Genomic DNA, 27,382 nt, shown 5'->3' with positions numbered 1-27,382 from the left:
CTGGATTTAGAGAAAGATGTTGAAAGTTTATTTTTCACTTGGTTAGACTATAATATATTTAGTTTAATCCTTTATCCAAGTGTGTGCAAACAAAGTTTGCGCTTGAAAGTATCTTCAGGACTGGGTAAAGTGGTACAACACCAGGCGACTCCTTGCAAAGGTGGAACAAGCTACCAACACTCCTATCTCAGTATCTCCCATAATGCAAAACAAATAAATTTGTAGATGTTTTTGTGGATAAATATGGATGATTTTGAAATACAGTTGACTGATTTTCAGCGTAGCTCAATTTGGATGCAGAAATTTATTGACATCAGAGTTGACTTGGAAAATATTGAAAAGGAGTGATTAGAGATGGGAGTAACAGAGAGAAGTGCGGAAAAAGAGGAGAACTTGGAATGCTGTTCCTAAAACTTTTGTATGTTTAAAAACCCTTGCAACAACATTATTATCTGTTTTTGCATCTACATATGCTTGTGAATCATTGTTCTCAGTGATGAACTTTGTTAAGTCTCGTAATAGGAGTAGCCTTACAGATGAAACTAATAGCGCATGTATATCTCTGAAGGTTAAAAAATAATATTATTATTACGGGCAACTCCAAGGAGTCCTTAGACTCATTGAGGGAGGCCCTAAACATCATGTCCATCACAACTATTCGACATTCACACAGTATCTATCATACTTTGCCTTGAACTCATTCACTGTCATAACACCCACAACAGACTCTGGCAGCGTATTCCACTCATTCACCACTCTAAAAGTAAAAAACCCAGCTCTAACACCCTTACTAACCACACTCTTGCCCAGCTTCCATGGATGTCCCCTAGTTCTCCCACCACCAGTCCTATTCTCAAAAATATCCTCTGAATTAATCCTATAGAAAACCTTCAGCAATTTGAATGTCTCAATCATCTCTCCTCTTTTCCGCCTATCAACCAATTTCTGCAACCCACAAATCTTCAACCTGTTTTCATAAGGTTCATTCCATAGACCTGCTATCATCTTGGTCACTTGCCTCTGGATCCTCTCAACCTCCTCCTCATCAAGAAGAAACTAGGTAACCAGATCTGGACATAGTAGTCAGGATGGGGTCTTATCAAGGCTCGATACAGAGTAACAATAACTTGCTTATCTCTGCCCGTCAAAGTATTCTTCAGCATCCAAGTGATTTGATGAGCTGATTTAGCCACTTTTGCAATGTGCCCCCTAAACTTCAACTCCCTATCCCCCTAAACTCCAACTCCCTATCCACCAACACTCCCAAGTCCCTGGCCTCATCAATCTCCTGGAGTACAGTTCCACCAATGTGATATACTGCTGCTAACCTTTTCATCCCAAAATGCATAACCTTAGATTTTGCCACATTAAATTGACATCCATTCTCCTTAGCCCAGACCTCCAATCTATCCAAATCATCCTGCAAAATTTTAACATCTTCTGAACGTGATATAAATTACACTGGCCAAGAAAAAAAAATTTTTTTTCTGCTGATTATGATCTGACACTGTTTTTTACTAATTTGGGTGCGCTGATTTCGAATATCAAACCCATTTTTCTCTATCACATCAGGTTTTTCCTCTATGGCATTTTCTTTTTGCTAATTTGTAAGTTTTTGATAGTTTTAAGGAGGCAGTACTATTTAGAGGATCAAAAAAATCAATTTTTTAATATTATTTTCTGAAAGTATGTACTTTTAAAAATCTGTTCCTAACTTTTTATCAAGAAATTAAAAAAATTCCCGAAGATATAGCCTATTATTCAAAGCGGTGTGCAGATCAGAATTGGAGTGCTCACCGCTCTCGCTTGTTAGTAAACGAATAAATGCGTAAGAACCTGCAACGGCACGTACTGGCGCTTTGAATGCGAGAGAGGCCGATAACTGACCTAATACATTTAGGTGATGAAAAGTAGGCAATGACAACTGCCTAAAACAAATGAATGCTATATGCATCATAGTGGAAAAAGAATGATCGAAATCAGTCAATTGTTAATCGATCGTGAAAGTATGATGAGCGCTTATAACGTTTCAATAAAGTCTCTGGTTTTTTTTTGTCTTGTTAATTGCATGTTAGTCGGCAGTGAAGAAATACATGGAAGAAGCAATAGGAGAGGTCATATTTACCTATAGGAGTTGTCAACAGGTGTACCACCTTATTATTATTCTGGATTTAGAAAAGATGTTGGAAGTTTTTTTTCGCTTGTTAGACTATAATAAATTTAGTTTAATCCTTTATCCAAGTGTAAGCAAACAAAGTTTGCTCCTGAAAATATCTTCAGGACTGAGTTAAGGTAGTGCAACACCAGGCAACTCTGAGCAAAGGTGGACCAAGTTCTCATCACTCCTTGTCTCAGTATCTCCCATAATAGAGATACTAAGGCAACAGTAAGGCCTTAGTATCTCCACGTTTGGGTCTGCCTCCCACTGACAAGACCTCAATAAAGGTTGAAACCGGTCTGGGTAGTGGCCCCCTCCCTTAACGCATAGCAGTATACATGTCTGCAAGGAGATGTGCTTTGCATTATGGGAGATACTGAGACAAGGAGTGATGAGAGCTTGGTCCACCTTTGCTTGGAATTGCCTGGTGTTACACTACCTTAGTCCTGAAGATATTTTCAGGTGCAAACTTTGTTTGCTTACACTTGGATAAAGGATTAAACTAAATTTATTATAGTCTAACCAAGTGAAAAATAAACTTCCAACATCTTTCTCTAAATCCAGAGTAATTCAGTAATAAGGTGGTACACCTGTTGGCAACTCCTATAGATAAATATGACCTCTCCTATTACTTCTGCATTGGTATCTCCACTTTTGAGTCTGCCTCCCACTGACAAGACCTCAATAAAGGTTGAAACCGGTCTGGGTAGTGACCCTTCCCTTAATGCATAGCAGTATACATGTCCCCAAGGAGATTTGCTTTTGCATTATGGAAGATACTGAGACAAGAAGTGATGAGAGCTTGGTCCACCTTGCTCAGAGTTGCCTGGTGTTGCACTACTTTACCTCAGTCCTGAAGATATTTTCAGGCGCAAACTTTGTTTGCCTACACTTTGATAAAGGATTAAACTAAATTTATTATTATCAACAGGGTAGAATAACTTTTAAGTAAAAATTCCATCACTAATTTTTACAATCATTCAATCTTACATGACTTAAAATAATCACCCTTACAATATTCTTTGATTTTACTATTCTAATGTGATTTTTGATTATTTGAAAAGATCTTCCCAATACTTAAAAGACACCAAATAATAATATGTTCCCCAAAATTTTGGTTGGGGAACATATTATATATAAAGCACACTTTTAAGTGTGCGTTATAATATATATAACGCACACTTAAAAAAGTTGCCCACCCCTGCCCTAGAGGATCTTCAGATATAGTGCCTCCATAGAATAGTGGAACATTATGCCCTGTGATTGGAAAAGACAAAAGACTGGAAAGGGTTCGATTCTCATTGCAATGGCGGAATCCTTTTATGGGCTTTTTCGATTGAAGGTGATCTCATACAAAAGTAACAGGGTTTTTTTCCTTCCATAAACTTGGGTTTTACATACCATGTACAGACAAATTGACCTTCAGAACATATGCAATTTATAGATAAAAAATACTGTTGTTAGTGGTGATGGGCAGTAGATGCCATTGATAGTAGTAGTGTCGTAGTAGGAGAATTAAGTATTAGTGGAGAGGATGAGATGTATTTAGTAAAGTAGAGTGCCATCACGATGAGTCCTTAGCGTCCCTGGAAGGGTCATGCAATAATAATAATAATAATATGTGTGGCAAGTAGAAGGAAGAATGATTATGGTAAGATGTTAATGGATGAAAATGGTAACTGCTGCAGAAGACATCATTGAGGTATTCAGTGAACAGTTTATAAGGCTGTTTCATCCTCGTCAGGGTGAAATCATAAAAAAACTAAAAAATACAATCAAATCCGAATCACATTTTGAAAATGTTTTGCAAAACACTGCGAACTTGCCTCCTATTCAAATGGCATTTGGTCTTTTGGTTCCAAACTAAGGCCATTGGTGTAACTTTTGCATATTTGTGTTTCCACTACTCTCAGTTGCAAATGGTGCTATAGTAACATTAGCCTACTGCATCTTTCATCTTTTTCCATTTCCTGCATTGATAGCCAAGACAAAGTTCTCCCTACTTTACCAAGAGCTGCTCACTCATTTCTGGCAGAAGACAATTCCTAGTCTTCTACCAGAAAGAATCCTGAATAGTTTGGACATGAACAAGGCATCTATTCATGATGGTTTCTGTTCTCCCCTACCTGTTGTGCTAAAAACTTGTTCTCCAGCACTACCACTCTTTTATTCCTAACTGGCATCTACCTATTGCATTTAAACAAGTTTACATTTAGTCCATTCTAAAAAAAAAAAGGATGTTAAAAGTCTGCCAACAAAATAACTCACTTCAATTCTCTCAGAAACCATACAGGTCACCAGCAGCAAACTTCTTCACAACCTGGAATCTGACAAGCTAATTAGTGAACGGCAGGATGAATTTTGCCACTCTTAATCCACAATCAGTCTTCTAGCCTTACACACCTACCTTCAGATTGAAACCATGGAATGGTTTGGAGAAACTTAGATGGTTGCTTTCAACATTTTTAAGGCATTTGATTGGGTCTGGTAGTCTCCTTAGCAGAAGTGTGAGAGATGTACATGTTTACAGAGGAAGTGAAAATTTTCAGATCATTATTTAGTAGTCTCTAAAATAGAAATACTAGCAAACTGGAGAAAGGAAGTAAATAAGAAAAAAAAAGAAATAGAACAAGTATACAAAGTATATCTATTATGAGAAGAAAGCATTAGTATGCTGTATCAATCATGATTAACAGATTGCCTAAAAGAAGCTCAAATCAGTGAAGATATAGACGAATGGAAAACTTTAATAAAGATAATCCATAAAGCTGCCTCTGAAGTCCTTGGAAAATCTGTAACAGAGATATAGAAAATGCAATCAAAGAAAAACAAATGGCATACAAATCACTTCTCCAAAAACATACAAAGGAAACAGAAGAAATATACAAATACAAAAGAAATGTAGCTAAAACTATAGTACAGAAAGCTCACCAAGATGCTTGTGACTGATTTATTAATGAAATAGAAGGAGACATACATGGAAGACAAGTATGGCCTATAAAATATTAAGGAAATTAAACAATGAAAAAAGAGATACAGCACAAATCAACATAATATGAGAGAAACAATGGATAGAACATTATAAGAATTTATGGTATGGTATAAAATAATAATGAAGAAATCAGTACTGATGTAGAACCAATAAAATTGAAAGAACTAAAAGAAGCAATAAAGGTATCAAAAAATGGAAAATCAACCCTGTTAGATGGCTTAAATACAGAGCTTTGGAAATATGTTGTAGAATATTTATATCACAGATTCTTAAAATTAATAAATAACTCTTGGAGGAAATGTGAGGTTTCATCAGATTGGTTAAAAGCTAAGGTTATATCTATATTTAAGAAAGGAGACAGATGATTGTGGAAATTACAGTGGAATAAGTTTATTAAATACAGGTTAGTTACAAAATCCTGAATAAAAAAACTTAGAAATATTGCAAACAATCTACTCTCAGAAGAACAAAATGGTTTCAGATATGGAAGATCATGTATAGACAAGAATTTAATTTAGAGACTCTTGTGGCCTTTATAGATTATGAGAAAGCTTTTGATAAAATACACAGAGAAAAACTATAGAAAATAATAAAAAAAAAAAAAAGGATATCTATTACATTTGTATTACGGATACAAAAATACAGTTAGTTAGGTAATAAATTAACAAAAAAGAAACAACAAGAAAACAAGGTATCCAGTTAACCAGAACTGTTATCAATACAATGCTGTATGCAGATGATCAGATTATATTATAAGACAATGAAGATGACCTTCAAAAATCAGTTTATGAATTAAACTAAATAAGCCAACAATACAATTTAAAAATTTCACAAAAGAAAACAAAAGTCATGGCATTTAAAGGTCAAGATCATGTTGGATCAAAAATAGTTATAGAAAATAAAATAATAGAACAGATCATGGAGTTTAATTATTTAGGCTTCATAATAACATATCTAAAAGATATAGATGAAGAAATTTCAGAAATTCTGTGGAACAATTAAAAGGACACTGAATGATAAAACAAGATGAAGGTCAACTAAAATTTTATAAAGTAATGGCCACTACCACTCTACTATATGGTTCAGAAACATGGACCATCAAAAAGAAAGATGAAAGTAAAATACAATCTGCAGAGATGAGATTTTCAAGAGCAATTAAAGAATGCACAAAATTGAACTATATAAGAAATGAAGACACCAGAAAAGAACTAGATATTTACAACCTAAATGAAAAGATCAAGGAATATAGAGAGAAATGGAAAGAATATCTATTTAGGATAGAAAGATATCGGCTACCAAAAGAGGGATAGATAACAAAAGAGAAAAAGACCAAAAGAAAAGAGAGAAAGAGGGGGGGGGAGAGACCAACTGCAAGATGGAAAGACCAGCAAAGACGAAACAGGCATAATCCTTGAAGAGAAGAAGAAGATATATATGCATATACCTATAATTGACTTGCAGTATGTATTTATATATATATATAGAGAGAGAGAAAGGGGGGGGAGGAAAAAAAACAAGAAAAATGAAAGAAAGAGGATAAGGCCATTTATACTTCTGCATTGCTGATTAAGGACTTGAGGTCAGGATTCAGAGGAAGATGGATTGCAGAATGAAATTTTTTAGGGACAGCATGACTTTAAATGGCAGTCTTGTCCAATAATCTTATGTTTCTAGTCATTTGACATTTGAGTTGGCTAAGGCAACATATTCTGATATTACTGAACCTTGTTAAAGACATTTGATGATACTTTATGGTAAGTTATTTCAAAAATTAGGATAGTTTGCAATGGATGAGAGGATGCCCACACAACAGGTAGAGGTCAAAGAAAAGATAGCAGCACATCACAGAATCCACATAAAGTACGAAAATCAGGAAAGATAAGCCTGTTCTTTAACTGAATCCTGGGGTAATGAACATCAATAGATTGTACTGGTTTCAAATTGAAAGTTTTATATTTCATTGGATGGAAATGTGAAATTTAAAACTAATAAAGTCATCTTCATTTTGGGAAAGATGAAACAATTGAATATGAAAACTAAACATATTGCTATAGTTTTGAAATACTCTGGTTTGGGGTTGTTTTCAGATTTCAGATTTTTTTTTGTAAATTCCACCCACAAAAAGTGATAAAACTGTCATACATTTAATATCCTGAGTGGACTAAATGTTAGATATTTTAGAGACCAAACATGTACTTTTCTGAAGCTACTTCAGTAAGCAGTTATTTTTTACAATTAAAAACAGCCACTTGAAAGCTCCCGCTATGCCTACCATGTGAAGTAAAGATGGCGGTAACAAAGGCCAACAATAAAAGATTACCTCGAGTCCTGTCAGCGTAGCACTCCTGAATGCCAATACGAAATGCCGCAGCTGTGAAACTGAAGTTATCGAAAGAAAAAAGGTATATTGTGCGATTTCTGTTTGCCACTGGCTACATACTTCCTGCGCAAAAATAGATGAATCGGCACATAAGCTTTTTACCGATCTCAACCAGCCTCACTTCTGTACGATGTGCCTCCCTTCCGTAAAACAGCTACTAAACCTAAGCAAACGAGTTGAAAACCTCAAAAAAAACACCTTAATACTATGATCGATACCTTCTCCTCCAGAATCCGAAAGTTGGAAACTAAATTCAAGACACTCGATGACCAGCACCCGATCACGAGCACCTGTGCCCGCTATCGAACTTCACGAACTAATCGCATCAATGGTACACGAGTTGCTCAAGGGCAAAAATAGGAGACTCAACACCGTTATCTTTTTCCAACAGAAAATGGTGAATCATTAAAAGAAGACGTCTGCAAACTAGCAGGAGAATGCAACTTTGATCCCAGAAATATCGTCAAATGTTATTGTTTTGGACCCATAAACAAAAGAAAGGACGGAACGAACTTTCCACATCTCGTAAAAGTGACCTGCAACACACCAACAAACGCATCCAAATTTATAACGCCGATAAACAAGCTAAAGGACACTTGCCTCCGGCTGTGCATACGTGCTCTACCTGATTTAACTTTTGCCCAGAGAGAACAAAGATGCGAACTCCGAAGACAACTAAAAGAAAAACACCATAACGGAGACAACAGTTGGATGATAGACTACAAACAAACCAAACTAGTGCAAAAACCAAGTAACGCCACTAGTAGCCACCAAGGAGACCAGTATGCAGGCACTGCATAGGAAACGTGCAAGACCCTTGCAGTCAAATCCATGCCTCACAGAACCTTGCATATCCACTTCACCAACATCCGTGGCATTAGCTCCAACCTTAGTAGTGTCCACTACCATCTGCAGTCCACCAAACCCCATTTACTCTTTTTAACAGAAACTCAAATCTCACCTTCCCCCAGCACTATCCATCTGAACTCTCCTAACTATGCACTATTTAACTCCTTTCGACCCAAGGATGGCGTCTGTGCATATATCTGTTCTGACATACCCTGCCAGAGAGCACCTAACCTAGAATCACCCAACTTCGACCCTCTTTGGCTAAAGCTATCCCTCCCCCCACTCAGTCAGATTCATCTGCTGTCAATATCGCTCTCCTAATACCACCAATCATTCTGAGCTCTTTCATTTCCTCTCCCTTAAAGTTGATTTTCTCTAGTCCCACTCTCCTAACAGCAAAATCATCTTCCTGGGTGATTTTAATGCCCATAACACCAATTGGCTATCCTCTTCCAGTTGTACAGACCCTGCAGGCTCTAGAGATGCTGAAACATTTGCCATCACTAATGACCTTACACAAATTGTTCAAAAGCCAACCAGAATACCAGATAACCTGAACCACTCCCCAAATCCCTAGATCTCTTCCTTACCAATGACCTCTCCAAATATGCTGTGAATGTAGTGAGCCCCCTGGGTAATTCTGACCAGAACCTAGTGCTTATCTCCTCTCCCATGGAACAACGCTTACACAGTCACTCCCACACAAGAGTAGTTTGGCATTATAACAGTGCCAATTGGGATAATCTCCGAGACTACTATGCTTTATTCCCATGGTTGGATTATTGTTTCCAGTCTTCCTGTCCAAACATATGCACCGAACGTATCACCAAAGTAATCCTCACTGGCATGAAAACATACATTCCCCACACTACTCTGAACTGCCATCCCCCTATCTAAACCTTGGTTCTCCAAAAGATGTGCCAAGGCTGTACAAATGAAAAGTCGGGTATACCACAACTGGCTCAAATTAAGAACCCCATCCTCCTTCGATGTCTATACCGAAGCCCGAAACAAATGCAAGAAAATTATCAGTGCTTCTAAAACAGAATTTGAACAGGCAAAAAGCAGAAAGCTTGCTGCCTGTTCAAATGGCAGCCATGCCTTTTGGTCTCTTGCCAAGGCAATTGGTCGTAACTTTTGCCCTACACTATTCCCACCTCTATCATACCCAGATGGCTCAATTGCAACATCACCCACAGAAAAAGCTAACCTCCTGGCTGCACACTTTGCCTCTAATGCACACATAAATGACAATGGCAAGTGCTCTCCAGTCATTCCAACTGTCCAACATACAATGCTCCTGTATCTTTTTGCCAAAAAAGAAATCATAAACCTGTTGTCTAAATTAGACACAAAAAAGTCTCCCGGCCATGAAGGCATTCCTCCAATTGTCCTGAAGGTCTGTGCACCAGAACTGACTCCTATCCTGTGCATATGTACATACTCCCTTACTCCACTGGTAGCTCTTGTTCTGAATAGGGATTCAGAACGCTTGCGCTAAACTTTAAGGGGTGATATAACACTGGAAACTGGCCTATATCAACCCATTCCTAAAAAGGGTACAAATCACTGCCATTTCACTACCACCTTATCTCACTCACTTCAGTCCTATCCAAAGTAATGGAGAAAACCATCAACTCTTAGCTCCTGTTCTACCTTGAAGGTACCCAGCTATTAAGCCACCACCAGTATGGAGTCCGTCGATGCCGATCAACAGGAGATCTGTTCTCATACATCACCCATCGCTGGACAAATGCCATGGAGAAATTTGGCGAATCCCAAGTGGTTGCACTTGATATCTTTAAAACTTTTGACTGGGTCTGGCACAAAGGCTTACTAAGCAAACTCTCATCATTTGGACTGTCTCAGAACGTCTGCAGATGGATTGCCTGCTTCTTGTCTGGATGCACACTGTGTGATGCTAGACTGCTCCCTATCCTCTCACCATCCAACTAATGCTGGGGTCCCACAAAGTTTAGTTCTCTCACCAAGCCTCTTCCTTCTGTATATCAATGACCTACTTCAGTTGACCTCCAATCCATTACACAGTTTTGCAGATGACAACACATTGTACTACGTTACTTCACCTCTAAACAGCTGTTAACCTTATACAAATCACAAATCTGCCCAGCTATTGAATACTGCTCTCACATTTGGAGTGGAGCTCCTAAAAGCTCCCTCAAAATGCTTGACTCAATACAGAGGAGAGCAATCAGACTGATAAATGGCCCATCTCTTACCAACTTGCTCCCCTCACTCTCACATAAACGTATGGTCTCTGTAATTTGTATATTTTATAAATATTTCCCATGGAAATGTTCATCTGAAACAGCATCAATAATTCTCCCACTCTGTACTAAGCCCATTGGAACATGTACAGCTGCTGGCCAACATCCTTTCACAGTGCACCTTGAAACCCACAGAACAAGTTTCTTTTCCTGCTCCTTCACCCCTGCTACTGCTGTACTGTGAACAGTCTTCCCCCTGAAATATTTCCCAAGGAATACATAGACTTTTAAATCAAATGTAAATAAGTTTTTCCTTTCCCAACCCATATACGATACTAATGTACTATAGGTTGACCAGCCAACCTCTCGTATATGGGCCCAACATAAAAAAAAAAAAAAAAAAAAAAAAAAGGAGAGGGGTCATCTCATACTGGGAGATGAAAATCATTTGCCACCTAAAAACAGAGAAGCTCTCTACTTGACCAAATGTGAGTTAAAATGTTAAATATATAACTTTAAATCAAATATGATATGATTAACAGTATGTTAAATAAAAGATGTAATCATTTAATTTGCTGTTTATCTCTTTGTAGCCATAGGTGTTCCCTAACAGGACAAGATTTGAACAGGCAATGGATAATTCCCAATGCAAAATTGCATCCTACAATTTACCATACGAAAGCACTTCTACATTATATGTATTCAAAAGAGAAAAAGCCTTTGGTATGCAGTCCTTTGGCTTTATTGCTGTTTATAAATGGTTTTTAGATTTACATAATTATCTTTTTGTCTTACATTAAATGAATTGCTACTTTCAGATTATTAAATTTAATGCAGCATTTTGTTATTTATTCTGCTATTCTTATATAATATCCAGGAGGCAGTTTTTTTAATTTATATGCTTGGAATCTGGTTAGAAAAGAGTACACTTAACAAGCATGTCAAGCTTGTGAAGCATTCTGAGATACTAAGGCAATGTGCAAACTTGTTTGCTTATGTTGGATTATAGGATAAAAGCAATAATTTTTTGTGAAGTATAATTTGCTTTCTAAGAAACAGGCAGGGAACTTGTTTCAACTCCTTTCTCATCCCCAGAATATTTTAGTAACATGGTGTACACTATTTTTTAATTTTATATGGAAATATCACTTCTACCAATGATTTAGCTCTTTGCTTTCCCACTCTCCAGCCAAAGGGCTGCGTGTTCGAATCCCGCCATGGGAACGAACACGGGTAGGTGTCCTCCCTCGATGAGTCTTTGGACTCCCTGGAGGTGTCACATAATAATAATAAATTTCAGTCTATAATCTAAAAAAAAAAAAAAAAAAAAAAAAAAAATTTTTTTTTTTTTGATCAGAAGTTGAATCTTATTCTTTAATAGAAATTATAATATATTGTTATTAACCTCAAAGAAAATATGTATACATAGTATACTCTTTCTCTCTCTCTCTCTCTCACTCACTTAAAGAAGATAACAAAAACAGAAAAGATTGCAAAAAAAGGGGAAAAAAGTGACATTACTATGCATGAATTTACCAATGAAATTTTTTGCGATTATAATTGGTATACAATGGTGGTCTGAAAAGTTCTTGGCCTCGACCATATATGGCAACACTATTGGCAACATCTTTTTCCCAAGTTGGTACATCTGTCATAAGCATCCATGGGAAAATGCAAGTCATTCTATCAAATAGTTTGTTTTATACAGCTATCTGAAGCAAAAATGTTGTCTGTATTCCTTGAAATGGATAAAATTGAGTATCATGTTGTTATAAAATTCTTTGTAAAAGAAGATTTAACGGCAAAAGAAATTCATTTGACGTTCATAAAAGTTTATGGGCACCCTTCTCCTTCGTTTTTGACAATTAAGAAATGGGCTGCTGAGTTTAAATGTGGCTGTACCTTTTTGGGCATCTCTCATGTGCTTTGAAGATGATCCACATGAAGGATGCCCAAAAAGTATAACAATACCAGAAATCATTGATCATGTGCACAATATGATATTGGATGACCGGCGAATCGAAGTGCGTGAAATTGCTGAGACTATAGTCATTTCAAAAGAACGTGTAGGATATATTTTGCATGAAGAATTGTAAATGAAAAAGCGTTGAGCAAGATGGGTGCCGCACTTGCTCACAGCAAATCAAAAACACACTTGCATAAAATCTCTGAACAATGCTTGGATCGTTTTAACAAGAATAAAACTGATTTTGTGTGTCTATTTATTACCGTATTTTTCGATAGATAATATGCGCATTATCTATACAAAAAAAAAAGTCTAAATTCTTTAAAAATGAATGTGCGCGGTATACATTAGAAAGGTATGGGAGGTAAATCAAATGTAATAACAAAACTAAGGTAGAAATATTACGTAATATTTATTGAACATTACACTAACAAATCCAAAAAATTCTTCATCAGACTCGATATTGAAAAAATCAATTGCGTTAAAAATTTTTTTTTGGTATTTCTTCAGCTTCATTGTCACCGGACACCACTGCATTCCCTTGTGCTTTAATGAAATCATATCTAACACAGTTTTCACTTACAGCAGTCCAACTTTCTGCAATTCACGTAACTATATCTTTATATGACATTCTTTTCATCTGCTCTGTTTTGTTATATTCGTGGATGCCATTCATCATCCCAGTCTTCCCACTTAGCCTGCAAATTATCTTTGAATGGTTTATTTACTGCAGGATCAAGGGGTTGGAGTTTTTTTGTTACACCACCTGGAATGACGGCTAATTTGGAATACTTCTTTACAATTGTTTTAACTTCTGCTGTCGTGCATGCCCTACACGAATCCAACACTAACAAAGATTTTGGGTTGAAAAATGCCATTTTTCTCTTTCGCTACACATTCTCCAACCAAAATTTCATAACCTTGGAATTTATCCAACCTTTATCATTAGCAGTAACAATAATATCTTTGGAATAACAACCTTTTGGAACAGTCTTTCTTTTGAAAATTACTATCGGTGGCAGTTTCAGCCTTTCACCATTCACGAACACTACTTTCTCCAGCACTGAAAAATCTACCATCTTCACGATTCCCTTTTTCCTTTGCTACTTTTACCACTTCAAGCTTGAACTGCAATGTGTAGGATTTTCTTCGAGAAGTACATCTGTCTTCCATGGGTAATTCAGATCTAATAACAAAATATAAACAAATAATGATTTACTTTATGAAATATTTTAAAACAGGATGTACGGAATAATCGACCACTGCTACTAGCAATGCACGTGCTTTTAAAGAATTCCTCCATCCTCTGTCTGTACTTCCTAACTCTACCGCTAGTTGGTGCATCCACGTTATCTATACGTCAAAAGGAGCGATGAAAATGTTGGGGTTGCGCATTATCTATCGAAAAATACGCTACTATGGATGAGACTTGGATTCACCATTACACACCAAAATCCTAACAGCAGTCAAAACAGTGGACAGAAGCCAGTTGTTCATTGCCAAAGAAGAAAAAGTCAGTTCCATCAGCAGGAATGGTCATGGTATCAGTGTTTTGGGATGCTAAAGGCATTTTGTTTATTAATTATCTTGAAAAGGGTAAAACAATAACTGGGGAATATTATTCCCATCTTTTAACCAGACTAGATGAAAAAATTCGTGAGAAAAGACCCGATTTGCAGAAAAGAAAAAAAAATCATCTTTCATCAGGACAATGCACTTGCGCACAAAGGCAATGGGAAAATTAAGGGATCTGCACTATGAATTGTTGGAATATCCACCCTATTCCCCCAGATTTGGCTCCCCTTTGACTTCTATCTCTTCCGAAAACTAAAACTCTTCCTCGCTGGTCAGCGTTTTTCTTCGAATCAAGAGGTGATTGCAGCTGTAGAGGGGTATTTTTGGGGATCTTACTGAGAACCTCTACAGGGATGTGATAATGACACTGGAGCATCACTGGAATAAATGTATTAGTCTTAATGGAGATTATGTTGAAAAATAAAAATTATTTTGAAATTATACATTTGTTTTTTCATTGTTAGGCTGAAAACTTTTCAGACCAACCTCATATGTCTCAATCATAGCCCCCTTCCTGCTATTCATAAAGCTTAGCAATTGACATTCTTTCAATCCCTTCCAAAGACCACTGACCACATTTGTGAATCTTATCTGAACCCTTTCTAACATATTCTCATCACCATTATAACCCAGTGACCAATTAGTGTATGATAATCCATATAAGGCCTGATGAAGGTCTTATACAATGGAATCACAATCTCTTTATTTCTGTACATGAAATTACCTGATATGATGACTTCACAGCTTGTGCAGTGTGGTCCCTGAATTTCAGGTCCTTGTCCACCACTCTCCCAGATATCTCATTTCCTCTACTGCCTTTAAAGTTTCTTCACCATATGTATATATTGCATTCTATCGTTGCTTACTAAATTTCAAAACCTTACGCTTTGCAACATTGAACTGATAATTCTACTTACCTCTCCCCATTCATGCAATCTATACAAGTCCTCCTTATGTAAGGCCATAATATCTGTTTGACTCTGCATTGCTCTCCTCATTGCATCATCTGCAGACAGCTGCATATCACTAGTTAAACCCATCCCAATATCATTAATATACAAATTGAACAACAGTGATCCCAAAACTGATCTCTGCAGTGGACCACTAGTGACCTTCCTCCTTCAGGATACTGAACTATTTGGTTAAGGTGTGGGGACTGAGCTCAGTTTTCTTTACTAAAGTAAAGAAAAAGTTTAAAGTTTTCTTTACTGAAGTAAAGAAAACTGTCATTTTCCTTGAACCACTTCAACATGCTAACTTGCTTTGTGGCATGGCACATTGTCTTGCTGGAAGTACTACCCATTTGATAATGGGTAAACTCCAGCCGTGAATGCATGAGTATGATCAGCGATGATGTTAAGATAGTTGGTGTTCAACTGGTATAAGGGGACTTAACATATACCAAAAAAAATTGCCGACATCATTACATTCCCACTGCCAGCCTCAGCTGTTTTCCAGTCATCAGCTATCTAGTGTTGGTGATCATGTGCCCAATGAAGCAGCATCTCCGTGTTCTTAGCTGACAGCATTGTGACCTGGGACAATTGTCTGCTCCTGTACCCTATCCATAACAGCATCACGGATGGAGTACAGAAGTAGACAACTGTAAATTACCACCATGCTGTCAAGGATAACTGGTAGTAAATTATCCAGCATTTGCCTTTGTGCATGAAAATAACAAAGGAGTAAATGTTTGTGAGATACTGGCATCAGCATGTCTGGCACCAACAATCATACGATGCTCAAAGTCATGCCAATTACTCATTCTGATACATGAAACACACACACAAAAAAAACAGAACTGTCAGGTGCCTGTCTGGCAGATTTACATAGGAAATTGTAGCCACACGACTTAGCATCTTCAGGAATAGTTTATTTTCATAAATGGGGATATTTTATAAATTTATAAAATTTGCTTAGAACACTATGCAAACACTATGCAAATACAACATTAAAACCACCTTTAAACCCTCGAATAAGTTAAGACACCTACTCAGTTCTTCTGAAGATCCTCTTCCACACCTAGCCCACCCAGGGGTATACAAAATACATTGCACATGTAACATACCATACATAGGGGAAACAGGGTGAATTATCCCAATCAGACAAGACAAACACAAACGACACGTTAAATACCTCCATTTCAGAAAAACCGGCCTTTCTGACCACGCACTCCAAACATACCACAGAATTGATTGGAAAAATACCAAGGCCCTACACCGTACCAGAACCTGGTTTGAGAGAAAATTTAAAGAGTCATGTGAAATGCTCAAATCTCAACAAAAATGATGGCCTAACCATTCCAAGAATGTGGAGGACCTATCTACAACCTGTATAACAACCTAAACTAGCCGTAGAAAAATCCCACTAAAGAAGACAACCTGATGAAGTGTTTGTAACATTCAACAGCAACTGAAGGAGATCATATTATAACAATCAGAACTGTACAAATCCAGAAGAATATTAATACATGAGGACTTTAGCAGTTTATTGTAGTTGTATTTTTTATTTATTTATTTATTTTATTATATTTTTTAAAATTTTTTTTTTTATTATCACTAGAGGTCAGGCTAGGGAAAAGGGTGAATTAACTATGTAGATTTAGTTTACCGGTATACAGGGCTAGAGCATGTAATTTGGTTCCTTATACACTTGTATCCTTCTGATGATGACCTCAATACAGAGGTCCAAACATCAAGTTTTATTTTATTAGTAATTAATAAAATAATCTGTTCAACACGTGTGTTTTTGTTTGTCCCTAAATTTATAAATACCAATGCTGATCACCGTGTAACCTTAAAAGAAAGATTCATAAATGGGGAGATGTTCTTAATAAAGTAGAGATTCAGTGTATGTGCATACTCCATATGATGACCTTGATATGAAGGTTGAAACATCAGGAAATTATTTTGGCTTATATTAAATTGAAGTTATTCTACTAATGGAGACAACTATCGACATAGTAGTTGTCTCCATAATTCATTATAATGAGTTTTTCATTTATTGTTTTCATGTTGTGTACATTTTTATAAGCCTAAATTGTAAGTACAATCAAACTTTGTTATAATGAACATGGAAATAACAAGATCATGGCTGTAAGCAAATGGCCATGATGATTTTAATTTACACATATTCCCATACAATTGCTCACTTTTATAATGAACATAATACATGGGGATATACCACACAAATTTTGGTAACTATGCAACCATTCTTAATTTGCTCAGGTAGTTCTTGGAATTACAAAAATGAAAGGCATGGTTTAGCTTTTATGACCACCTATAGATGAATATGGGCTAGATTATAACCTAATCTTATTCTTGGAAACCATCTACTTCTGCCTACCTCTTCAGTGGTATAGCCTCTAGTTCTCCTATCTCACTTTACCCAAACACTGCCACAAGTAAAATCAGTTAAAAAGGAACCCTTCCATCAGCAACATATGTATCTACAGAGAAGAAAGTGTTCTTTGTCCTGTTCAGTAATATCAACATTGAAGAAGAATAAAGATGCTTACATAGCAACATGACTGAAACAAAACAGTTTAGAAAGTGCATGCTTCGAAATATCAGTGAAGGATTTCTTTAATGGTTAACTACACAATGAAGCACTGGATTCTTAATATCTTTTTGCTTGAAAGTTCAATCAGAAAAATTTTGCTTAACAATTTGGACACGAAAATTTTGTATGTAACAGTGGATCGATTTAAAAACCAACATAACATTATTCTTTATTTATTCTTATGGCAGAGTACAGTTATTTTTCAATGTCCAATGTTGAAAGCCACTCTAGAGCTTCCTTTGACACTTCATGTATATCGTGCAGGTCACCATGGAAATGGTGAAGGAGGCAGTCATCGATGATATGTTTGATAGGCTCTAGAAAATGGATGCAGTCACAGTAAGGGTTATTTGCCATATTCTATTTATGTAGGAGATAGCCGCATATGCCCTGATTCTTTAATAGTTGTCCATAGCCCTCTAGGAAGGATATAGCTGGGCTGGTGGCTGCAGGAATCTTTCACAAGAGAACCATTTGTTGGCAAGTTAATAGCCCATTGTTGGTTTCATATGTCATAAGTTGAAGGTGCTGGACCAGAGAAAGCTCTGATCATGTCTCAAAATGTGGTACTTTGACTTAAGGGTTGAATGGAGAGGCAGTAGGGAGTTATTTGTGATTTTCTCCACTTCTTTTTCCTAGAACATAATCATGCACTAGTCGGGTGCATGGTTATGTTCATATGGGAGTCAATAATGTTGTGTGATAACAATATTATGTCATCTTTTAAAAATACTAATTGAAATCATGTTTATTGTTAAATAGTATTGTTTTTATGCTTATTAAATTACTTAAGGAATTTACGACGTACAAATGATATAAATTAAAATTAAACTTTAATCTGTATTCCAATATTTCGGCAACGTCACGTTGCCATTTTCACAGGAACTTAAAATAAAGACACGTGCATGCAGCCACTACACACAGTAACTGAGGACGAAGCAGGAAGCTGTTGTTTCTCCTAAAAGTCCTGATGAGGCCCCCTAGCGGGCTATGTACATATTCTCGGCCATTGGACTGAAGGTCTTCTTATGTAAGTCTCCCAAATTTGGGGCAGTCTAATGCAACCAAATTTGTGGCTCTGATACACTCCTCTCCTTCCTAACACACCTAAACAACCAACGCCCCAGAAACAAGTTCACCCTGGAAAAGGAGAAAAATAACAGCCTCCCTTTCTTAGACACACTAGTCACCCGCCAGCTTGAATAGAACCTTGGTTTTCTCAGTTTATAGAAAACCCACCCATATTGTTGTGACGGGGGGGGAGATTGTTGGTGAATGTATCTGCCTGTATGGGTGGGTTTTCTATAAACTGAGAAGTTGTGTAGTGTCTTAATAACTCCATGAGTTATTAAGACACTACACAACAGGGCTAAACTTATCTATTCAAATGACAATGCCCTAACCTTATCTTCAACACTTTCTCAGCCAATGGCTACCCCCCCCCCCCAAAAAAAAAATCCAAAAAATATTGACACCAGTTAACCACAACCCCCCCTTCACAACAAGGATTATTCTAAACCCATTGCCATTCCCTACATCCGAGGCACCTTGGAAAAAATTACAAAAATCCTAAATAAACATAACTTGACCTATTGTTACAGACCATATAAAAAATTGGCGTCCCTTATCTGCTCCACTAAAGACCAACCACCTCCCTTAGACCAACCTGGTGTATACCAGGTCCCTTGCAGTTGTAAGCCTACTTTGGTCAAACAGGCAGGACAACGAATATCAGAATTTCAGAACACAAGGACTACATCCATTTTCACCAGTACAGCCACCCTGGTCTTGCAGACCATGCTCTGGATACTCGCCACTGAATACAATTGAAGAAAGCCACGGTAATACACCGTAGACAGGCTTATACGTTGTTTATGCATTATTCAATCACTCAAGGAATTTAACAACGTAGATACGAATATAAATTAAATTACACTTTAATAAATATTTCCAATATTGCCATCTTCAAAAGGAACTTGCAAAAAAAAGGCACGTGCACGTAGGCACTACAACACAGTAACTGAGAATGAAGCTATTGTTCTCCTAAAAAGTCCTGATGGTGCCCTCTAGTGAGCTAAGTAGGTGTTCTTGGCCGTTGGGCTGAAGGTCTGCTGATGTAAGCCTCCAAATTTGGGGCAGTCGCATACAACCAAATTTGTTGAGGTTTGGAGAGTTTCTTAGGGCTGAGGCTTATTCCATAAATAGTCTTTCGAATTTGTATTTGCTACAGTGTATTACTGTAGCTTTCTTCCACCGTATTCTGTGGCATGTATCCAGAGCATGGTCTGCAAGACCAGAATGGCTGTACTTGTGAAATCGGATGTAGTCCTTGTGTTCAGAAATTCTGATATTCTCTGTCTTGCCTGTTTGGCCTTTACAGCTGCAAGGGGCTTGGTATACACCATGTAGGTCTAAAGGAAGTGGTCTTTAGTGGAGCTGATAAGGGATGCCAATTTTCTGTATGGCCTGTAACAGGAGGTCAGGTCATGTTTTTTTAAGATTTTGGTAATTTTTTTCGAGGTGCCTCGGATATAAGGAATGGTTGCAGCTGTAAACTGTCTTACTTTGGCCAAACAGGCAGGACAGCGAATATCAGAATTTCTGAACACGAGGACTACATCCGATTTCACAAGTACAGCCATTCTGGTCTTGCAGACCATGCTCTGGATACACGTCACAGAATACGGTGGAAGAAAGCTACAGTAATACACTGTAGCAAATACAAATTCGAAAGGCTATTTATGGAATCAGCCTCAGCCCTAAGAAACTCTCCAAACCTCAACAAATTTGGTTGTATGCGACTGCCCCAAATTTGGAGGCTTACATCAGCAGACCTTCAGCCCAACAGCCAAGAACACCTACTTAGCCTGCAAGAGGGCACCATCAGGACTTTTAGGAGAACAATAGCTTCATCTCTTCATTCTCAGTTACTGTGTTGTAGTGCCTACGTGCATGTGCCTTTTTTTGTAAGTTCCTTTTGAAGATGGCAACGTGACATTGCCGAAATACCGGAAATATTTATTAAAGTGTAATTTAATTTATATTCATATCTATGTTGTTAAATTCCTTAAGTGATTTAATAATAATAATACACCGTAGTAAATTCAAATTTGGAAAGTTATTCATGGAATCAGCCTCAGCCCTAAGAAACATGCCAAACCTCAACAAATTTGGTTGTATGAGACTGCCCCAAATTTGGGAGACTTATATCAGAAGACCTTCAGCCCAACGGCCGAGAATACGTAGATAGCCCGCTAGGGGCACCATCAGGACTTTTAGGAGAAACAACAACTTCCTGCTTCGTCCTCAGTTACTGTGTGTAGTGCCTGCATGCACGTCTTTATTTTAAGTTCCTGTGAAAATGGCCGAAATATTGGAATATAGATGAAAGTTTAATTTTAATTTATATCTTTTGTACGTTGTAAATTCCTTAAGTAATTTAATAAGCATGTATAACCAACATCTAAGCCTTTCTACGAGAAGCATATCGTTCTAAAATTGTGAACAAATAAATTGTGTTTAATGTTAAGTGTATTGTAGTTTATACAAGCATATTCATACAAATAATATCTAGGTATGTGTTTATATTATTTTTTTTCTCTTTAATGCTTTTTTTAATCTGTTTTATTGTTGAGTTATTGTGAATTAAAAAAAAATAGGAGGCACATTTAACTTATCATTGAAAACAAATATTACTTGTATAGTGAGTGATAGTTATAATGAGGAACTTTTTTGGTATCCTGGTGCTCATTTTAACCAAGTTTGTGTATATATGAGGAAGGGTTCTGATAAACACCTAGAACAAAAATTATATTTTCTAATGAGACTTTTTTCTCCGAGGATTGCAAATGATGCAGCAGCTGTGAAAAGTGTATAATACTCCTTTCTAAATCACTTAGGGAATTGAAACAACGTAGATCTGAATATAAATTAAATTATACTTTAATAGATATTTCCGATATTTCGGCAATGTCACATTGCCATTTTCTAAAGGAACTTACAAAATGGCAATGTGACATTGCCGAAATATCGGAAATATCTATTAAAGTATAATTTAATTTATATTCGGATCTACGTTGTTTCAATTCCCTAAGTGATTTAGAAATGTATAATACTCCATGTGGAATATGCAGAATAATGTGTAAGCTACATGGTTCTTCCCCAATTCTTTCATGGTGATTATCAGAACTTCTCAGCCCCCCCCCCCCAAGAAGTATATATATTTTTTTTTACTCACATATATTTGTCCTTTGTTCTGATCACTGAGGATGGTGATGCATGCACTTTGCTGTCAAGTTTCAGGCTAACATGTTATTTTTTATCAGCCATCATTAAGGAATATTAATATATTTGCCAACTTGCAAGGATGTCTCAAGTGCTAATAAATGCTAACAGCTCTTAAAGAGGTAAAGGTTTCTGTAGACTATAAAATATACCATCAAGCTATGAAGGATAACTGGATTCTGTGATGAAACTTCCTTATCTACTCTCACCTTCCAAGCTTCCGTTGTATGTAAAGAATTCTTTGGATTTAAGAAGTAAATTATCCAGCATATTTCTTTTAGAATCTGAAAGCAAAATTATCACTGAGTTGGAATTTTTCTATGTTCACAAACATTTGTTTGTTCTTCTTTTCAATCTGCAGGATGGGGTTCAAATTCTATTGATATTTGTGAATCTGTAAGTGGCAGATGATTTGAAAAAGTACTTTGTTCAGTCTGTAAAGGAGGGTTTCCAGATTACAGTGGATATCATCCAGTTTTTTTGCCAAATATCATATCTTTCTCATCATGATTAATGCATGTTAAGGAAATGGTATGGTTCAGAACATTAATATCCTATAGGATTGCAATCTTTCATAGCATGATTGCCATAAAAAATAAAAAAAAAGGGCATGGAGTGTTTTATCCATTACCACAGAACTGCTTAATTTTGAAGATAATAGTGCCAAAAGAGAGATTACCAGCATATTTAGTCCTCTTTTGGACACAGATTTCAGTGGAATGCAACTATTGAAACTATAAAACATTGCAGTAAATTTAAGAAGACACCACATCTCCACATTCTTTGTCATATAGAATATATCCCAAATGAAATTTAGACTTCCTTTTCAAATAATACTTTTCAGTTCAACCATTTACCACTAAAACTAGACACACTTGCAAGAAGCATGATACATGATTTTACCTCCTGCTCTTGTTATTAATTTTATTAATAAAATTAATTTGAATATAAAATTAAAATGGATTTAATATCCAGTAAAGTGGAACAGGCTGGATTCAGACATAAATGAAGCTGCTGTGATCAGGTTCTGTCACTCACCACACATATAGAGGCAGGCTACCAACAATGCCGGAAAACAGCTGTAGCTTTTGTAGATCTTACTGCAGCTTATGACACAGTCTGGAGGCATGGTGCAGTCTGCAAGCTGCTCCGTGCAGTCCCTTGCAAAACAATAGCAAAACTAATCGATAACATGCTAAGCAACCGCCTGTTCCAAGTGTGTATGGATGAGAATAAAAGCAAACAAAGAACACTGGATAATGGATTACCACAGGGGTCAGTTCTGGCTCCCCTCCTTTTTAACTTATACATCGCAGATATGCCTCATACAGCCTCTAAGAAGTTTTGCTATGCTGATGACATTGCTCTAGCCACCAGACACACCAATTTTACTACAATGGAAGATACACTAACAAACGACCTTGCAGTCCTAGATGAATACTTCAGCAAATGGAGATTACGCTCGAATCCTAGAAAAACACAAGTTTCATGCTTCCACCTGAACAATAACCAATCTAACAAAGAACTCATGGTCTACTTCAATCACAAACTGCTACACTACGACAGATTCCTGAAATATCTGGGCGTCACTCTAGACAGAACACTATCTTTTAAACCACATCTCATTAACACAGCATCCAAGCAAAAAACAAGAAACAATATACTCCAAAAACTACGTGGAACAACTTGGGGTGCCTCAGCAACAACGCTTCGCTGCACTGCTCTTGGCCTCGTTTTCTCTACAGCTGAATACTGCTCACCCGTATGGCTGAACAGCGCCCATGTGTATTTGGTTGATGCCCAGCTTAACACCACTATGTGCCTTATTTCTGGAACTGTAAAATCAACCCCAACCTACTGGCTCCCAGTGCTAAGCAACATCCCGCCTCCATACATCCGCAGATCCAACTTTCTTCTATATGAATACAGCAAAATCATGGAAATCCAAAATCTTCCAATCCATGAAGACATCCCACCCCTAGAAATAAACAGGCTAAAGTCAAGGCACCCTCCAATCTTAACAGCAAAAAATCTTGCAGAGACAAGCTTCAACATGAAGGAGAAGTGGAAAGAGTCCTGGTGTAACACTTCAACAGGAATCTTCCATGAATTAGTGGACCCAACACAGATACCTTCGGGTTTTGACTTACCTCGGAAAACTTGGTCTGCCCTTAACCGAATCCGCACCAATTATGGCAGATGTGCAGACCACCTTTACAAATGGGGCATGATTGCCTCACCCAGGTGCGACTGTGGATCACCCTGCCAGACAATTAATCATATTATAGCAGAATGTGTCCTACATGCATACAGTGGAAACCTGTCAGACTTCATCCATGTTACACCAAGTGCAGTCGACTGGATAATCAGCCTAGACATTCAGTTGTAGCCTTCTTGATTCTTGAGTCTCTTTTATGACTATATTATGTCTTCTTATTGTACATATGGCTATTACTATGTCCATATATATTAAGGATTAATGTAATGTAACTTTTCATATGTGAGCGATACGCTAAATAAATAAAATAAATATTAAATATTCTGGATTTAATGATCCAGAATATATATATTCTGAATCATTTAATACTTAGCCTGCCCATGATACTAATAGATTCAGAGTGTTTTGTGTGGTGGAATTAACAATTAAAAAATTGTACATAGAGAGCAGTTGACTTCACAATAAATGAATTGCCATTTTCTATCCTACAATGCATATCGTCTGCCCCTTTTTATAGAATCTATAATAATCCATATGTTATGGTGATACCATAATGCATGGTACTGTATACAAACCTTGTCAAAGGAAGTGCGTTATGTAATACAAAAAGGACAACTTAATGCAAGTGGCTAGTCATGAAAATGCTTTATGCATTAACTTCTTATTATTTGCTTACAATGAAGTAAAGTGTAAATGAAAACAAGAATATAATTTGTTAAGTATCATTTACTTTTCAGCCCACTAAAATAATTTGGTACAGCAATCCTTAAAAAATTAAGAAGAGTCTTCAGGTGATGTTCGCATCCATTAGATTGGGAATCTTAGAACCATTGTTTAAAATTAAATTAGTTTTTTCTGTACATGTTGTTACTAATCCTTTTGTGGTATGTTTGATGCGAGTATATTTACAGCATATTTTTAAACATTTTAGAAATGTGCATGATCTAATTATATCTTTGCATCTAGACTTTTCAACACAGTATATGTTTTTACAGTTGTTTTGTGATTATCATGGACACTCAAGAAGAAATAATGTCTTTCTCTATGGTTGTAGTCCCTCCATGTCATGGTGGCCTGGTGATGAAAATAAATGCGATGACCATACATACGAGGTATATAAAGGTTTAGTGTTCATTAAATTTTTCTGATATTTTACATAGCATAATAATTTTTTTAAGTATCTCCAATAGCATGAAACAGAGGAAAAAATAAATAAATTTAGAAAGCTAGCTAAGATGAAAGGAGAAATTATACCTGGACTTGCTACTTTGTTTCACAGGTGTTGTTGCAGGAGCATGTTGGAATGTATGTCATGTTCTTTTTTAATAGAATTTTCATGAAAGAATTAATATGGCAAAAAAGCACTCGGTTAGAAGTAGAATTTATTGAGCTAAGGAATAACTACCTAAAACAGCATGTGGAGAGACCCAAGGTATAATTGACAAATTGGAATGCAAGACATGATACTTAGTTAAACATGATATGGATTTTTACTCATGTAAATATTTTATTGGCATGAAAGTTTCTCCTGAGTATTGGGGCATCTTCACTATGACTTTCAAATTAAGCAACTAGGAAAAAAACTGGTAGAGTCAACATAAAAAATGTGCAAAATGCATGTACATGATGTAGAGTGTCATGGTTTGGTTTAAATACATTAAGGTTCTAGTAAAAATAACTTCAACAAGATATTTCAAAAATCTTCCATAAGAGGGATAATATAAGTCTATCTCTTCTATTTAAATTTGGTCAATGTAACAAGGTTTCACAACTTTCTTTGTATAAAGGTTCTAAGAAATTATTAATTTTTATGGAGAACCATAATTAATTTTCTTTGAAAGGATTCAATGTTTGGTGGTGATAGAGTGTTCTGCAAGTCCTGATTTATCTGTCTCATGGAACTTAACTTAATCTAAATGTTTACGATTCATAGCTGCAAATCTGCCTGTTTGGCCAAAATATGATAATCTACACTGATAAGGAATTTGATAAACTCCAGAGTGGGCCAGAGGTGGAAGCTTATTTTTAGCTGAGCCTAAAAAAGTAGATATCTTATTGATAAGGTGGAAGGGCACTTGTAGGCTAATAGATCTAAGTAGTTTGGCTATACCTTCCGAGACATTTTTAACATAAGGGATGATAATACGACAGTCCACCTCTGTTTCACTATCATGATAAAAGGAATCACTATCAGATTCAGGGAAACTCTATAATTATCAATTTTCTTGCAGCCATAAGATTTGGTAAAGTCATTAGCAAGGAAGGTGGATTTGATATGATTTATTTCTTGAAAGATCAGCATTTCATCAGAGCAGAGAGAGAGAGAGTAAGTGCTTGATGTACCAGAGTCTTAACCACGTCGCCATCAATATGGATAAAATACATCACTCCTCTACACTTTGCATCCATGGTAACATGAATGCATATATATATGTCCTGGCCGGTTGGGTGGTTAATGGTGCCAGATGTTTGACAATTATGATAATGTGAAAGAGCATGAATGTAAAGTTGAGCATGTATTTTTTTTCTGAAAACTGAGAAATGAGGGCTACCATCTGGTTGATGAAGTAACAGATCTAAAAAGGCAGACTGATTGATGTCTAACTCAAGAGTGAATTGGATAAGATGGTGAAAAGTGTTGCTCCTATTGACAAACGCTATGGATTGCACAGGAATTATGCCAAACTCCCAAAACATCATATACATACCTATACCATAAAGGTGGGTTTGGAAAGATGCTATTCAGTATCTGTTGCTCAAATTGTTCCATGAAGTATTTAGCTAGCATGGTAGAAAAAGGACTACTCATTGATGTACCCTCAATTTACTAATTATATATTGGGTTTTATCCTTTATCCAAGTGTAAGCAAAGTTTGTGCTTGAAGTACTTTCAGGACTGGGGCAACTTGTGGTAAAGGTGGTATAAGTTCTTATCACTCACCTTAATATCTCCCATAATGCAAAGCACATCTCCTTGTGGACATGTATAATGCTATGCATTAAGGGAAGGGCCACTACCCAGACCGGTTTCGACCTTTATTGAGGTCTCATCATCAAACCGGTCTGAGTAGTGGTCCTTCCCTTAATGCATAGCATTATATATACATGTCTTCAAGGAGATGTGCTTTGCATTATGGGAGATACGAAGGCGAGTGATGAGAACTTATACCA

The 27,382-nt window shown here is 36.6% G+C and overlaps 1 protein-coding gene across 1 annotated transcript in view; it reads left to right on the top strand.

The window, feature by feature from the left end:
* LOC150098111 (cytosolic carboxypeptidase 1-like) overlaps positions 1–27,382 on the top strand; it is a 551,906-nt gene that overhangs the window by 505,543 nt on the left and 18,981 nt on the right. The window contains exons 21-22 of the mRNA XM_090406686.1: positions 11,201–11,330; positions 25,207–25,323. Of these exons, the coding sequence (XP_090262812.1) occupies positions 11,201–11,330; positions 25,207–25,323 (247 nt within the window). The remainder of the gene's footprint in view (positions 1–11,200; positions 11,331–25,206; positions 25,324–27,382) is intronic.

Source organism: Typopeltis vanoorti, chromosome 16 (assembly GCF_054136105.1).
Source record: "Typopeltis vanoorti isolate ZY-2024b chromosome 16, IOZ_Tvanoo_1.0, whole genome shotgun sequence".
Classification (NCBI taxonomy): Eukaryota; Metazoa; Arthropoda; class Arachnida; order Uropygi; family Thelyphonidae; genus Typopeltis; species Typopeltis vanoorti.
Note: the sequence above shows the minus strand (reverse complement) of the source record. Positions and strands in the feature narration are given on the sequence as shown.